We start from the raw sequence: 18,157 nt of genomic DNA on the forward strand, positions 1-18,157 counted from the left end.
ACATTCATTTCAAATGCAATTCTATACATTGTACACCAAAGGAAAAAAAAGACATTTATCCTTGTGCAAGGAACACCCCCCTGTAAATGCCTATACAGATTAGCACATTACAATGAAGTCTGGGCAACCTTTGTGGCATCATTGATTTACCACCTCCAAGTCATTATAGAAGATGAGCACAAAGCCCAAAAAGAGTTGGATCTGGCCATCATAACCAGTAAAATAAAGTTACTATTGTTATTGTCCCTGTCAGTTGGAACCAGCAACTGCATCTTCCATGAAAATACATCACATTTTAACACACTTTTGCCCCCTTAAGTCTAGTTTTCAAAGACGAGAACATACCGTGCCTCAGGTATTGGAGCTTTCTTTCCAAAGCACCATATATATTCCTTCTTCCATGCTGGTACACTGAATTAGAATAGCAAGTACAGTGCCGTGAAAAAGTATTTACCCCCTGTCTGATTTTCTGCATTTTTGCATATTTCTGACACTGAATGTTATCAGATCTTCAACCACAATTTGATATTAGATAAAACGGACCCTGAGTGAACAAATAACACAAAATTTTGATTCAAAATTTTGGTCCACTCCTTCATGCAGAACTGCTTCAACTCAGTGACATTTGCGGGTTTTCGAGCATAAGCTGCCACAGGTCCTGCCACAACTGCAAATTCAAAGTGAAAGATGAGTAAAAATGCAGAAAATCAGACAGGAGGCAAATACTTTTTCACGGCACTGTATTAATAAAATAAGAACTCAAAGCTGCCTTGTAATTAAATACATTGTACATCTAGGAGTACCAAACAATTTTTATTGCCTGTCAAAGTAAGGCGTAAACTAAGTTGTTGGTCTTTAAGGATGTTCTGCCAAATAGAAAAATAATAAGCAACTCCACTTTAGAATCCAGTTTTATTGGTTCTTAATCCTGCAAGATTATAAAGAGATATACAGTAATATGCCACAGATTCAACATCAGGGTTTGACGTGTGGAACTGCCTCCTAAGCTGCACAACCTAACTTCTAAATTGAAAAGTTCCTGTTTCTTTCATGGACACTCAGTCACAAATATCAGAGAGCTCCCCGTTTCATAAAAAAATGAAAGCAAAGGAAACACAAGATCACATCACAAAGATGAAATGAACAATTGTAGTAAGATCAGAGTATTGCAGAGAAGAATTGCAGTCATCTTTCTCATGACATTAACTTGTATTCCATGGCAGTTGTGCTGTTAAGAAAGCAACCTTGAGAAACTTTGGAAACCCTTTTAAAGATATCTGGAAAGGTACACCGGTACATCCAAATAACATTTTAACAACTGCCATAAAGAAGGTTGGGCATACAGAGCTGAAAGATCACTGTGACATTTTTTTCCTATAATCAGGCTGAAGAGACAATTGCCAACAAATAAGGATTCCCCGAACAAGCTCTAAAGTAAATAAAGCTAAATAGCTTGTAATATTTAATATAGTATAAGTTATTATAATAATCCTGGCTTCTCAAGTTTAATATTTTAAATTACTTTAAAAAAATTAATTTAATCAGGATGATAACTTATGTGATGCAACAGCAAGGTTCATGCAACTGAACACTGACAGGTCATAGTGATAAAACTAGAAAAGAAAACCACCACACTTCCTTAAGCTCATTAAACAAGGAAATAAGTTTAATATTTTGGGGTTATTTAGACAGATTGTAGAGGAGGCAGGTAGTCAAAAAAAAAAAACGTGTTTTCTGTCATCTTTGGCTTGGTTTTCATGCACTTGAAAATCAACTCTACAGTCATGACTGTGTGACGTCACGCGAATACATTGTGAAACAGGAAAAGGTCGTCCATTTGGCGGCACAACTCTAAGGGCTGGGTCAATCGTTTTCTCACGATAAAAATAGCTGTAAAAACCCATTAAAATAAACATTTCAGAAGAAGCTAGTGTGTCAACTGGTATATGCACACACAAAACTGTAAAAACAAAAGTATTTTTTAATCTAAAATGAAAGTAACATGATGTATTCTGCGTGTGTGTCACTCGCAGCACAGAATCGAGGTTGAGCTGCTGCAGCCTGCTTTTGCAGCTTTCTGATCGAAATGTTTCTGCTTATGCGCCGTGGCTAGCTTCAAGATGAAATCTCTGCTCCCTTGTACAAAACGATGGAATTGATGGTTGCCAGGTCCAGTAGAGATAACAGGCTTATATATATATATATATATATATATATATATATATATATATATATATATATATATATATATATATATATATATAGGTTATATTCAAAATAAAAACATTTATTGTAAAAGGCGGTCCTAGTGTTAATGAAATGTAATTTTTACATGTTACACACACACACACACACACACACACACAAATATACATTTTAAGTAGTAAAAATTTTAAGTAGTAGAAATAAAATTTTATATAAATTGTATGTGTTGGAAAGGTAACCAGACAAACAAGTAGTCAATTAAAAACGTGTGAGACAACACGTGAATTAATTTCTCTTGTTAAATGTTTCTATCTTCATGGCAACGCATGAAGCTCTCCTCACGATATTCAGTCGTTCTTTTCCTACTTAGTAAGCAGACACGGCCATTTAAATATCCCCTGCCCTAAATGCCTATGAATTCAGTACTCTGAATTGGTACGGACGATTTTTTTTTTCCTAAATCAGAACTGCATAGCAACGCATTTCCTGAAAAGTACGACAAACACGTCGTGAGGAAAGCTGTCATGACTTGTGCACGTAAACGCCGCCTATGGAAACTACTATATATAGTTATGTGTTCTTGTTTCAGAATATTGTATAAATCATGTAGTCTTTGGTTTTACAATTTACTTTTTATCTATAGTATCATTTTATAATAAGTTGCATTACTAATTATTACAAATATTAATGTATGTAAACAAGATGAAATCTGCTAACATTATTTTTTAGTAATATTGTAATAACTCTCAATGAAGAAGAAATAAAGAAACCTGGAAGCAGGTATCTTTCAAAGCAGGGACTTTTATTTTGCATAAAAGGGTGAAACAGTAATTGAGCAAGTGCTCTCCAAAACACTCCACACAACCACTGCTAACATGCAGGCAGCTCTTCCACAAATCCCAAACCTGCCACAATGTAATAACCAGAAGGAGTCCCAGCCAATAAGAAGTCCCGGCCAATAAGAAGGCTGCCAGCACATCCAACAATCCCAGGGTGCCTTTCCTATGCTTGGCAGGGTCAGTGCTGGTGCAGAGTTGCGTGTATAGTCACCGAGAAGGGAATAGGACTCCAAACAGTGAAACAGCTACAGGGTCATGCAACCCAGTCCTGCACACAGCTTTGCAGAGTGCAAACACAATAAAACAGTCCCACCGCCTGTCCCTTTGTTACAATATTAAAAAAATAAAATGGGGTTCCCAATGGCTCATCCAGTATGAAAAACCACAAAGAGAGCAGGGTGTCATATAATCAGGAGCTTGCTGGTTCAAATCCTGATCATGCTGAGTTGCTGATCTTGGCTGGAGTCCCTCAGGTAGTGCTGCCTTGACTGAAGAAAGTTCACCTCATTGCACTTCAGCAACCTCTACTGGCCAGGAGGCCTACAAGTCATGGTGGAGCCTTACTCCAGGGTTCAGTAGCTTTGTAACATCTGCTGTTTTGGGTTCGACTGGTGAAAAAACACAATAGGCTTGATAGCGTGAATACCAGTCTACAATTAATCTTCAGTCCAACACAGAGACTACAATTGTATGTCAATGATTGTTTGGCAAATGTGGTGGTTCACATATCAGTGTATATCAGATTTTTAAAAAATACACTTTGCTGCAATGCATTTCATTATTAGACTGTGAGGTCTGCAGCCTCTCCCACAAGGTGTAATTTAACCACTTTAACACTTTATTCAAGCTTAAGGAATTTTATAAATGTACTAACTACACAGCAAATTATAAACTCAAAATATTTATAAATAATTCAGGATACAAAATCTAAATATGAAAAACATTCTTGCTTTATGTGAGTGATTGTTTTTGTATGTTTGTATTTATTGCTGTGTGACAGGGCAAGGAGCCCTGTACATTATGTGTTTGTTTATCTCCCCTCCGCTCCTGTCTTATTTTGTATTTGTTTCTTTTATGATTTATTGTATTTATGTGTTTTGTTTTGTTATTGTTTTGTTTCTGGCAGAGGCGAGATTAGCCAGCTAGTCAGCGGTCGGCAGTCGCACGTAATTAATAAACTCGTGCAGATTGTGGTCGAGAGGTGACAGAATAATTACCAGCTAGTTAAACCCCTCGGTCACGGTATATAAACCTGCAGCTCTCGGCACTCGGGTTGGGTGTTCGGAGGAGGAACGGAAGAGCGAGAGGAGAGAGGTATTTAAAAGCAAGAACGTATAGGATCAGTGAAGGTGATTGCCCAGCCTGTCCTAGGTTTGGTTATTATTTTGTGTTCGTGACTTTGTTTCGTTTAAATATTTATTTTGCTCTGTGAGCAGTATTTTCTTGTTTAAATATTTATTTTTGTTATTTAAAAAAATAAACGGCGCAAGCTTCATTTGCACCTATCTGCAGTACCTGTATTTTTGCTCCTGCTTCTGGCCTGACGTCACCACACATCCATCCTGTCACATGCTGTCATGTCAATTCTAATGCCCTACATACTGTACCCTCGTGTAACTACCATGTGGAATGTAAATAATAAGCCAAAATTGAGTGTCTGCTTATGCTGATTATATGGATGCCTCGGGTGAATTGTGAAGTACAATGTAAACCCAAGTACTTTCAATCACCCCAGAAAGGGCACATTTAATCTCATTGCCAACTGTCATTGAAATACAATGCCAGAATTCTAAAACTCAATTATTTTGTCAGATAATGAAGAAAGCAGAATAGGGATCTATTATTTTTTTTCAATTATGGTCCGTCACTGCAGCAGCTCCCCACCACAGTGCACCAGTCCTGAAGGTCAGCAGGTGTCCTTCGATCCCACCACTACTATTCACACCCAGGAGCTCCACAGTGAATGTTGGTCAGCTGCCGGCCCCGGTAGAGCAAACGCCCTGCAGGTGTCCCCTTGAGCTAATGGAGCACCTGGTGACACACCAACCCCCGGGAGCGCCAGAGCCAATGCAACTCACCTAGCTAAAAGCTGTTTATTATCCTCCATATTGCACGTGCCAGAAACATATGTGATACTACACCTCTTGCCAGTGGCTAGCAGGGGACATTTTTTAAGTTGAACTAACCCGTTTACTTTTCAATATATGCTGTGGGTTTCTTTATGCCTTTTGGTATGTAACACGGATCATTGAGTATGATCGCTTGATTGACAGGTTCCATTCACAAACCAGTCATTGTCAGTGGTTTTAGGTAGGCCTGTCTGGAAGCAGATATGACAGTGAGGTTCAGTCCATTATTGTTAGCGCTGACAGCAGCGAATTGCTTCCACTCAAAAAGTTGCTTAAATGAAGCGATTGGAAGCTGTATCCAGCCACTTCAAAAGATGATCAATGACCAAAACAAAAAAAGAAACAGATTCCATATATTTACAGTGATAAACCAAAAAGAGCTAGAAGCTCTTATTTATTGCTGTGACCCTCAACAGTGTAATGCCCACACTGTATAAAAAAGTCTAATCTCCTTCCAATATCAAACTGGGCTGCCTTTTGTTTCATCTGCAGACCTTTGTGGTCTTCCCTCGATGGGTTTTCTTTTTTTCACTGATGTTTATGAAATGTACAGAGACAAAACACACATCATTAAAAATACACAAAATATGACATTCAAATAAAATGTCATTACCTGAGGCAAATGTCTTTAATTAACAGTAAACAAGTTGAATAATGTTCCCCTTTAAAAAAAAAAATGAATGACTCAGACTCAATTAAGAGTTTGTTTAAAACAAGAGTATGTTGGTACTGTTAGGGACTTTTGCAATACAATCAAATGCATTCAATAAATATTGAGAAGGATGACCCATAGGTGTCAGACACCTTTGCTTGGTAAGATCTACTTTCTTCTTTATCCCTAACTCATTCAAAAATAAGGTATAACTATTATGGTATTGTGTTAACCCCCAAAAAACAAATGTTAAAAAGGAGCAAGCCTGTTTATAGAAATAGTCGTTTGTTTTTATTCATCAGTGATGTAGTTGCTATGCTTGTCCTCATATTCCATCTTCCACGACAGTGAGTACTACATCTGGTCCTTATTTAAAAATCTTATTTATGCACACTTTATTCCTCTCAGAAAAACCACAATTAAGATTAAAATCTGTGACCTAACAGCCAGGAGGAAAACAAGTTAAATTACAAATCATCTTTGGTTCTGACAGTCTTATATGTTTTTGTTTGTGGACAGTGCTCAGCTGATGTTGATCTGTAAGCTGTTTGAAAGGGTAAAACAATTAAATCAGGAAAGATAAGGCTGTAGTGAGATAAACCATGACAAGCAGGGAAAAGTTTGCAAAAAAAAAGTTACAACAGTCTTCAAAGATAAAGACGGGATTATACTATAATGTTCTAATCTGATAATTGGATTTATTGATGTTGCTTCTGTCCTAAAAGGAAAATAAAGCTGTTTATGTTTGTGAAAGGATTCATGACATGCCTAGTCTGAAACAAGAGTTGATCAAAGTAACAACACACAACAAAAAAAAGAAATTGGTGTATTACAAGTCTTGCTTGATTTATCCACCTCAGTGGCAAGTAGCATCTTTTTTTTTTTTTTGCAGGACAGTTGTGTACATTATCTTGATTAAATGCCTTTGATTATGATTTGGTCACACCCAGATTTCTGCCCTATTTTCTGGCTGTGCTAGAAGGTACAGTAGTAACACAGGGCCAGGTGCCGACTGAAATGAACTGCCGTTCTATATTCATAAAGTGCACCACCCCCTCTACCAACAAAGGCTATTACAGTCATGTCTGTTATCACATGCAAAAATGAATATAGAATCGAGGAGGAGAAGACAAATTCCATTTCAAACCTCTTGATGGGGTGAGTTATGGCGTTATGACATCACCTTGCTTAGCATCCAGAGTTGTCATTGCAATAAAAGCAATATAGCCCTTCAGTAGACTGTAGAACATTGTTGTACTAACAATAATCTATGTTCAAAGTAATAGAGCTTGACTCTTAGCTGTACAAGAGTGAAACACTGGCAGTGATTACAGTCCCGAGAGGCGCTGAAGTAATTCGGAACAGACAGACACCAGCTGGTTTAGCGACCTTGGAGGCATAACAAAAATGTAAAGCAGTAAGTTACCCCTTCTGTGCTTTACACAATAGATATTTCCCCAGTGTGAGGAATCAAGCTCTCCTCATTTTTTAATCATCACAAGGGGTTTGAGGAGGGAATGTACAAAGTGAAGACGCTATCCAGCCTCTGTTCCAGCTTTAGTTTAGTTTTAATACAGATACACATTCTATTCTAAAGTATTTGGGGATTTGTATTTATTGATAGTTCTCAAAGACTTTGCTTGGTCTGCTGTTAAAATAAAACCATAGTCTTTTAGCTACTACATGCTAAATGGGAAAACGGAGGGAGTTTGACATCTTCTATCTTACCAATGCTCAAGTTCGTTTCCTATATTTCTGTATCAAAATTTTAGTGTGTGTTCCCATTGGCTAGAAAGGTTGCAGTGTTTTCGACATGTGCGAGATTAACAGTTGGAAGTTTGTCTGGTTGATTGGAAATTTGCAGGTCCGTGCAGCATTGACAAATTAATGAATTAATTATTAGATGAATTAACAAATACGTTTATGAATTACTGTATGAATTGAAAAATGTATGGACGAATTGCTGGACAAATTGACTAATTCACAAACTGACAAATTTATGAATTAACAAACGAATTGTTAAACAAACTGACAAACCAACGGCCGGATGGTTTTGGCACAAATGGCGCTCCATACTGTAGTGCAGTGAGAAGTGCAGCGGGATTTAGTGCAAGCATCAGCGTGAAGCAACTATTAATATGTAAATAAGTATTGTCTTGAATAAATTAAACAGCGTTATTGGCTAAACAAGATCACATGATTTTCCAGTAAGAATTTGCTTCTGCATGGTTTAGGGCAGGGCTTCTCAACCCTGGTCCTGTACGGCTGGTGTCCCTCCTGGTTTTTGTTCCAACTGTATCCTAAATTACATATTTGGACCAATTAAGTGCTTATTAGGAGCTTAATTTGTCCAGTTAATCAAATTACAGTTAGATCAAAAAACAGGAGGGACACGGCCCTCCAGGACCAGGGTTGAGTAGCCTTGGTTTAGGGTCAATCACTTCTGCAGAACAATCAATTTTGTGGATTTATTTTCTTTAAAATCTCAAAATTTGTCTCTTTGGCCAAGGCGGTCATTCCTATAAAGCCCTGGACTGCAATCTAAAATCTTCTAGACTTCGACAATGTCTGTTTGCAAATACCTAGAGGCTTTTTTTAAATTGAATTTTTTTTTTTTTTTTTTAAATAGCCTGAGGGCTCCACTTGCTGTAAGTGCTTAATCACAAGAAATGTTGTGTGGGTGCTTGAAGACACAATAAGAACTTCACTCCAACCTACTGCAGAAACCTGGAGGCCATAAATAGAAATTTATTCGAAAAGGGATTGGAAAAAAAAAACGTTTTTATATTAATTTATACAACAGTATACATAGATTGACAGGTGATGAAACTCATAGTGGGAAACTTGCAACCTGTGGCTTGTATACATTATAACTAACTTTTTGTCACCTTTTCAACCAAAAGGGGCAATTGTTTTCATTATAATGTCAATATTTTTTATATTTTTTAAAACACCTTTAAAAAAGAACAGAAAAACAAAACTCACCTGCACCATTAGCCATTTTGACTTTGCTAGCATTGGGTGTTGTGTCAGAGGGCACTATTGGCCGGTTTTGTGCCATTTTTGGTCATGTGACCTTATTTGCCAAGTAGGCAAGCAAAGTGAGAACCTTCTTTTATCAAGCGTAGTACCAGATGTCATGTTGTAATTAAAATGCATGTTTCCGATATCATATGTTTCTTTCCACACTGCACATTTGATACCTATAAAGTGAATGGAAGTGCAAGCCTTTTTTTCTGAAAGTAGTACAATCATTTCATGCATTTGTTTGGAAATGTCATTCTATATAATCTAAATAAATGGTGTGACACTTACAGGGGAAAATTAGGTGTTCAAGAACCTAATCAGTCTTTAGATTTATGCTGTGCCCACTGCTTACAAATTGATTATGCTATTCTGGGGGCTCCAAAGGCTAATTTCATGCTTTTGAATGACCTGCCACGTTGAACGTTGTTTTGATTGAATTATTCTGCCATTGCTCAGAGCTGACTGAATAGATGGGAAGCACTGTAAAATGAGTTTCATTATAACAAGGTCAGTGAGTCATTTAAGGAATGCAACTGGCTTTATTAAGAGCAGCGCTCCTTTAGAAGATGAAAGGTAATTTTATTAATTTTACTGGCTTTTAGACCGCTCAATGAAACCAACAATCAAGAACGTATAGATGTTTTTTGTTTTGGTTATTTTTATTTTTTTTTAAACTTTTAGACTCTGTTAGAATATATTTTTCAAGGGCAAGCCCATTTCAAGTAGCTGTTGTTGGTTATTCACAACATTAAAACATCTAGAATAAGGTTTATTAATGGTAATCAAATCATACCACTAATCTCACTGAGCCCATCACTGAATAGCATCTGTTGTATAGAGAATGTTATTTCAATTGGCCTGCTGGGACTTTAAGGTAAAGATTAAGGTTTGTGGTGGAATATGTATCTCCTTGCCTTTTTTAAAATTATTTTTCCCCTCAACGCAGCAATTCCCCACACAGCTCAGAAGAACTTGGTCCGATCCCACGACCAAGCCAGTTTCCTCTTGTATACCCAGGAACTCGAGAGCGGACGTCAGCGAACTACCAGCCTCTGGAGGACAAAGGCCAGCCCTGCAGGTGCAAAATTCCTTCACTTTTAAATGTGAACTCCCTTACCTTCAAATAAAAATACTTGCACAAATACATTTTCAGAAATGAACTTGTCTATTGTCACGTTCTTATTTTTCCGACGTAGGTCTAATTGATGAATTTTGCTCAAAGATATTTTCTCTTCCATCCATTTTTAATGTGAACACCCTCTCAAAACATCTTTAGTCTTGTATGTTGGTAAGCATAATGAGATGTAATCAATATTATAAAAAAGATGGTTGTTTAAGGAAGGCGCTCACAAAATGTAAAACTTACCTTAAAATTTGCAAAATTGCGCCTACACATTGTAGGTTTCAATGCACATGAAAAATAAGAGAAAAATAAGAGAAAAATATACCCTAAGGTAGTTACATTAAAAACACCAGTAAATATTTCAATTTTGTCTCACTTGAAGGTAACTTTCCCATATTACAAACCATTGTCCTTTCTTGTAATACACTTCTAAGCTACTGTTTGCACTCCACTGTGATAAATGTTATTTTTACTTGTGTTGCTTTGTACATTGGGAGGGTGCAACATTAAGTGCAAGAACATTGGAGTGAGACAAATCACACAAGTGATTGCCACATTAAATCAGTGTGGGTTACCCATAACACACATTATTTACACTCTGAATTGAGTCGATGAAATTAAAGTGCAACGATAAGACAGACCATACAAAAGGACTATAAGGTCTGACAGGGTGTGCTTTTAAAAGGTTTGTATTTTATTACACTTCTTACCTATTTATGATCCTCTTATGTTTGTTTTCTATTCTCTGTTGGTGTTTAAGTTTGCTGACTAACTGTTCCGGTAAACATGTCAGTTTTCAACCATTGATTCTGCTCCTAAAAGCTGAAATTGGAAAATTAAATTTAAACAAACTGACCACTAGGGAGCAGTTTTAATTTGTTTTGCCTTCTCTGAAACTGATATTGTAGAGTAGACATTTTCCATTATATCTCAGAGAAAAATTGCACTTTTGGTCAAATTATATATATATATAAGTCAGGTGTACAACTCCCCTGGTTTAAAAAGTACAAGCCTTAACAGAAATACAATACATAACTACCAGTATATGAAAGCCACAGTACAGGGTATTAATCATTGAAAGTAATTGCATGTGAGATGGTATAAAATATACCTAAAGGTTTTATCAAAGCATGCTTTGTACAGAGTTAGTAGCAGTGGCATTTGCAGCTAATAGAAGAACCTGATAAGTGTGTTATAGAACCATTTCAGTACATCAATGTAAAGGTATTAAGCATAACATTCTGCGCTTACATTTTTCATTGTCAAAACTGTTAGTTCCTTTTTGCAAGCATTGAATTTATCCAGTGACGCTGTTATCACTTGTATTCAATGTCTGACAATTAATCATGCACATTTAAGATTGTGGGGTTTACTTTTTATGCAGGGAAGTAGTTTGTGTATATTGGGTTTTAGTAAGTTACTTTAGATCTGTCTGAACAAGTATATTTTAAATATTCTGCAACAGATAAATACCTAGTTTCCATTTGTTGGGGTTACAATACAGTTGCATAACAATGATACCTCAAAGTTACTAACAAGACAAATTCACTTAATTATACACAAGCATTGACTAGTGTGGTGTACTGGATCCTTAGATTAAAGACGTGTGGCATGCTCTTCAATTAATTCTGAAACCAATAGCTTTCATTTGAAAGTGGGAGTGTATCATTTGGTCAGTCAACAGCATTATTCTAGATACTTTGTAATACTGGTATTTGGTGGCCCTTCTAATCTCTGTTGAATAGATAGTTGAAGTTCTAAAATGTATTGGCAAAATCATGTAGTGTGCAACAGACCCCAACCTTTTAAAACAAGTAGTGCTGTAGTTGAAATAAATATCCAGACAACATTGCAAGAATTCACATTTTATTAGACATCTTATTCATAATTTGAATTCTGAAATTTCAGCACCTACAGTCATTTAAATATACAAATAACAGAAACATCTAGTATTTACAAAAACTTTGTCAAATACTGTAGACAAAAACAATCCTGTCCCATCCCCCTTCCCCAATGAGTTACTTACACTAAACGGGACTAGCCAGTAACATAGCTCAACCACACAGGAGAGTTGGGTTTAAAGCAAGCCAATTAATAGGCTAGGCAAGTTTGAAATCTTAATACATTTGTATTAACACCATCTAAAAATTGACTGTGTAGGCAAATCAAGTTACATTGATACAAATACCCAACAGGATTAAAATACATTGACTAAGTCAGGAGAATCTTCATTGTAGAAGAAAATTGAGTAATACACAATTCCCAAGTATCTACTGCACAAAACAAAGTTGTGCAGAGCATCTAATTGCTACTCCCTGTTTATTACACCTCAAAGTGAAAATTAAGTGAATCAGGAAGGAGCCTTACAGTACTTGTGCAGTTCACTGCGACAGCTTAACCACAAGTGAGCCAAGTGTGAAAACACCAAATCATGACAAAAGGGAGCAAAAGAGATAAGGAATGTCATGTCAGCTGGGGAGGAAGGAAAACAATCTGTTTACAGCAAAAGGAACATCTTGCAATGAAAAGGCACACAAACCCAAACCATTTGAGTTGTCTTTGCATTTAAAAGGAATTTAGTTTATCATCACTCGTTAAGAGTTCAATAAGCCACACTCCAGCAAGTGTGCTGGTACACATGTACCAGTGATTTATTAATTTGACAACTGTGCAATATGGAGAAATATTTTGTTCCCTAAAGATATTGTAAATGGTACATGGAATACCAGAATGATCAGAACCACACACTTGAAGATGTAGTAGCGAACCAACTCCAAAAAAACTAAACTAGATGGAAAAGGGATACAAACATGTTTGATACCATGATCAGTTTCAATAGCAGCCTGTTACACTTGCAATAATTGGGCTTAAAGTAACCCACTACCAACTCACCCAATAAAGCCACCACACTTTCTAAATTAAAATTTTTATTGTTTACTAGAAGTCATCCATGATGGCAATCCAGTTTAAAACTTAGACATTTTATACAATAGTAAACAATGCACAGGAATACAAAAATTGCATTTAAAAAAAAAAAAGCATTAAAAAGTTAATTATATAAAAGAGTTGAGACATTTGACCTGCATTAGTCTCATAGTCCAATATGATCAACCGATGCGATTGTAAAACGAGGCAAGTGCTGAATTTGTTCAAGTTATCCAGACACATTAAGACATCTTATTGGAGAGGTAGAACCTCTGGTGGAATTATTAGGGATACACTCAGATACCTGCAATTTAAAAAAAAAAAAAAAATAATCCATTACACTAGAAAGTGACAGTATACATTGGCATTTGGTTCATCACTGAAAAGTAAAACAATCCAATTAGGCACAGAAACTTACTTTGGGCTCTTGTATTTCTCCCTTATTGCTTGCTGTGGCAGACTTTCAGCACTCAGATACATCTTGTGCAGATCACTCAGACATGGCACAACTTCAGTCAGAGTGTATCCAGTAAAAGAAGTCAAGGATACAGGCTGTTGGGAGAAGACAGTCTTGGTATAAATTACATGAAAATTTAGCACAATCAAAAACTTAATCCTCAAGTTCAGATAACCTTTATACCGATTAAAAATTAATTTGTCCTTAATACTGGTTTGGTCTCCAAGGGCTGGCTTGTAAGTTACAAATTAAACTCACCCAGAATTTCCTGTTAATTGTGTAGTTTGCAAGACAGTATGCAGCTGCGGCTATCTGGGATGGAAGATACTTCAGGAAAGGATCAACTTCCATCAAACTTAGTTCTGCCACATACTGCAAAAGTGAATTGGTTTCATAGCTCAAAACATGTAATTACCCATTTGATGGAGAAATTCAGTTTGCTTATTTTAGCAGATTGTGTTGAAGGTTCAGTCTCCAGTTTATGGCAAGCCCAATGACAGTTCAGAGATCTCAAATGGTATGAAATCTTGAAACAAACCAGTCTAAAGATACCTCAACTTCAGATACTTTAATGAAATGGAGGCATGTCAAGTCACTTTGTTTTGCTAGCATTGTAGGTCAAACTCATATGGCCAAGCCATAAGATATCTTATGTGGAACTAATTGATCTTAATTGAATTTCAGATCTCTAAAAATGCATTTTCAGAGATCATTTAAGACACCTAGAAGTTATTCAGAGCTCTACAAAATGTGTTCTAGGACATCAAATCTTTTGAAAAATGTAGAAAAGGAAGTACTTCTAAATAAATTTGAGATCTCTAAAATATAAAACTTTGGCTTGCCATACAAGTTTGTGGATGACATGTTACAGCAAACAAACTTTTTGTACTCAAGCCTTTTAACACATTAGTCAGTTTTTGAAACTGCACCATGGCTGACACATCATGGACCCATGACAGAAAGTCTCCAAAGCAAGTTTCTTACCAAAGCTAGATTTTCAGTCTTGCTACAGACATCTGTCATCTTCAGAAAACAGTTTAAGAACTGGTTGATTGTAGGCACAGTCAAGTCAAACGCTAGAACCTTCAGGAGCAAGTGCTCCATACGCAGAACTTGTTTCTTTGTGTAAGTGTCATCTGTGATGTAAACAAACTCGTCAACCTCTGGTGGATAGATCTCTTCATATTTCCTGGAGCATAAATAAAATAAATCTAGTCTGTAGTTAAGCTTTATGGAAGATGTGATCAACAAGTTGTTGGATCAAATTGTTGCTTCTACAGCGTAAAGGGCAACAAGGGGAAAGACAGATGCTGCCAGCTTGTCGCCTCACGCAACCACCCCAGGCAACACATCTCCCACTTAAGACGTTCCATTTTTCAATACCAGCCGATCAAATTTGATAACGTTACAAAAGGTCAGACCAGAATGGAATCATGTGGTCTGATGCCTCCTGCATTTGATCCACTTATTTAATCTATAGATGAGTGTGTATAATCAAATGTTACATGTCCATGATTACAACATTTGTTGATACAATTCTACATGTAGCATACTTAAACATTAATTTGCTGTGTATGCTTGTTATTCCTACATTATGATTTGGGGTTAATTTCTCTAACAGCAAGTGAAAAGTGTTAAGCCTTCCTGCTCTTAAGTCTAGAATTAAAGAGAGTACTGAAAACATGGTTTAGGATAATCAATACCAATATACTGAACAAAAACTTAACATGCAATTTCAAAGATTTTACTGAGTTACAGTTCATAAGGAAATCAGTCAATTGAAATAAATGTTAGGCCCTTATCTATAGATTTCACATGACTGGTAATACAAATATGCATCCGTTGGTCAGATGCCAAAAAAAAAAGTGGATCAGAAAGCCAGTCAGTATCTGGTGTAACCACCATTTGCCAGATGCAGCGCAACAAATCTCCTTCGCATAGAGAGTTGCTCAGGCTGTTGATTGTGGCCTGTAGAATGTTGTCCCACTCTTCTTCAATGGAGGTGCGAAGTTGCTGGATATTGGCAGGAACTTTGTCCCCAGCACAAGTTGCACTTGTGTAATGATCATGAGGCTTAATCAGCTTCTTGATATGCCACACCTGTCAGGTGGAGGGATTATCTTGGCAAAGGAGAAATGCTCACTAACAGTGATGTAAACAAATCCTTGCACAAAATTGAGAAATAATCTGTGCGTATGGAAAATTTCTGGGATCTTATTTCAGCTCATGAAACGAACACTTTACATGTTGCATTCATTTTTGTTCAGCGCATTTGTTTGGCATATTAAATGTAGACCTCATTCTAATGTATAACTTCAAAAGCAGTAGCCACAGGTTTGTTATAATTGCTACTTTTGTAGTCTTCCTTCACAGCATGTTTACATCATAACAAACATGCATTGATTGGGCTGTATCAAGTTGTTGCCAGTTTGTCGACTGCAGGCTTGTCTGACAGGGCAAAACATCTGGATTCTGTATTAATTGAAGTTTACTTACGAAGCCAGGAGGACTGCTGCTGTCCCAACTAGCTGCAGCTTTCCTCGGAGAACAGCCATGCAGGATAGGAATCGGTCCAGGTAGTTTACTGCCAGATAGAGAGTCTCTGAACGTAGTTTGTATTCTTCACCAACCTCCACAAGCCAGTCAACCAAGATTACACGCATGCTGTTTGTGATGTCTGGCTGTTTCTTCATGTAACTGATCTTTGGTCTAAATCTTACCTGAAGAAAAACAGAATTTTCACATACCATGTTGTGTTTTGCTATAACAAAGTGAGAGTCTTTGAAGAGGTACATACTTCGCTTTCACGTAGATACTGATGAATGTCCCCAGAATATTCCACTACCGCCAGGAGGTCAGCAGGAACACTGCAGTCAGGTAGGGAGTGCATGGAAGCATCCATACAAGAACCAGCTAATGAGAAAGATTTAGTGCAAAGTGTCAATTGTGTTTAGGTTGTGCAGACATTATAGTACACAATGGAAGTTATGCTACATACACACAGCAAATCACTATGAACAGAAAATTACATCCAAGTGATTTTTACACTTAAAGTGCCACAAGAATCCTGGATATTTTAAAGTATGCTGTACTGGAGATAGAGATGCAAGTACGCAATAAGCAGAAACAGTCACATTGCTTGTCCTTCAGACAAGCCACAGAAAAGCAGATCTGTTCAAGACAGATATCTAAGCTCAGTTTGAGCTATGCAAGGAGGGCAACCCAGGATTACCGGCACTACACTCCAACAACAAGTGAAAGTCTTTGTGCTGCATTTCAAAGGTGTCTCTATGCCAGCTGGTAGCAGAGTCCCCTTTTAAGCTGGGGATAGACTTCATGCTCTCCTCATGGTCATCCACGTAGATCTCAAAGCCAGAGGAGGAATAGGTGGGTATACAGGCAGGAAAATTTGCAGCTGAAGGTAATGAATTATCCAAGTCAGAGCCATTCTTGGGATAAGATGTCCCCTAAAAATATATTAATGTTATAAGTTAAGCAGAGTCAGTCTGGTCAGGATAGACCAAGGACAAATACTCCAAATCAAGGTACAAAAGCTTTTCCCCTCATGTGCATTACTTTGTGTTTGAATGGCCAAGGGGTAATGTCATATGCTTGTTTCATTTGATACCCCCAAAACAAATGCAAAAAAGCAGCCATGTTAAATGGAAATGCCTGAGCAAATTAAAGCTCAGGCTCTTGCCTCCGATAGTAACAAACAGGTAATTTATTAAAATAGCATTCCACTCTAAGGTGCATTAAGTTGGTCTTCAAGACAACAGGAACAACAATACAATTCTAAAACTATAAGAGAAATTCAATCTTCAACAGTACAGCATTTTGGTTCTTACCTGGCCAAATGACCTCTTGTGCTGATCATTTTCACTCAGAACCCCAAGTACATTCCTTTGAGGTTTTGGAGCCACTTGTGGTAGAATAGCTTCTCTCCTATAGAAAGCTGCCGCATTTATATTCTCTTGGTTGGTGAAGCTTTTAAGGCTCATTTTCAAATGATCAGCTTTAAAAGAAAACAAAAACAAGCGTTTAGTCTGGTAAAAAGTGGGTAGGCTTAAAAAAGTAGAGTCGACCACGGTTGTACAGAGCTTCCGCTGCCCCACAGCCAATTTACAAGCTGAAATAAGTGGCTGTGCGTACAATCAACACAACAAATGATGCTCATTCACATTTGTAAGCGCCTTAGCTAGAACGCCACATCTAAAGTAAATTTACAGGTAGTTCAGCTACGTAGGTCTCCTTGCATTAGTACTTGGACTATTGATATGTAGCTCTGCTGGCATAAAGTAAATAAACTTAAGTGGGGAAACAAACATTCCTGCCAAAATTTGCTTTGGCAACCGACTAAGGATTAACAACAAGAACTTAACTCAAATATAGCTCCGTTCTACCGAAAACCAACTAAAACATATGTAGGGCTTTACTTAGGATGACGATATATTATTAAATTGCCCATAGCAATGGTTGATCGTAGCAAACACACCTTTCTGAGCAGTCTCCGTTACCTATTAAAATCCCCCCACAACTCACGGTTGAGCCAACACTTGGAGCACTGCATTTAAAGACAACGAATCATGTTAAAACGAACAAAAACAAAATTATAAATTCAAACCAAAACAATTACAAATTCAAACCTGTTGTGTGCGACTTCGATAATACACGCCCTCTTCAGCCACAAAAAAAAAAAAGTGTCCAATTCTCGACACCTTTACAACTTACACCTTTCTGTCCGTAGTTATATTCCTGGGGAAATTACTTCCAATTAAATCCGTGTGTTTTAATCAGTTC

At 37.1% G+C, this 18,157-nt stretch overlaps 1 protein-coding gene across 1 annotated transcript; it reads right to left on the reverse strand.

Moving 5' to 3' along the window:
* Positions 1–12,820: 12,820 nt before the first annotated feature.
* On the reverse strand, positions 12,821–18,157 carry ccna1 (cyclin A1). The gene is made up of 9 exons (XM_041233265.1): positions 18,004–18,157; positions 17,206–17,372; positions 16,590–16,824; positions 16,155–16,270; positions 15,854–16,077; positions 14,342–14,546; positions 13,616–13,729; positions 13,319–13,452; positions 12,821–13,204 (listed from the first exon to the last, which is right to left on the reverse strand). The coding sequence occupies exons 2-9, from the start codon at positions 17,356–17,358 to the stop codon at positions 13,153–13,155; spliced, it is 1,233 nt and encodes a 410-aa protein (XP_041089199.1). The 5' UTR covers positions 17,359–17,372; positions 18,004–18,157; the 3' UTR covers positions 12,821–13,152.

Source organism: Polyodon spathula, chromosome 30, assembly GCF_017654505.1.
Source record: "Polyodon spathula isolate WHYD16114869_AA chromosome 30, ASM1765450v1, whole genome shotgun sequence".
NCBI classification, from domain to species: Eukaryota; Metazoa; Chordata; class Actinopteri; order Acipenseriformes; family Polyodontidae; genus Polyodon; species Polyodon spathula.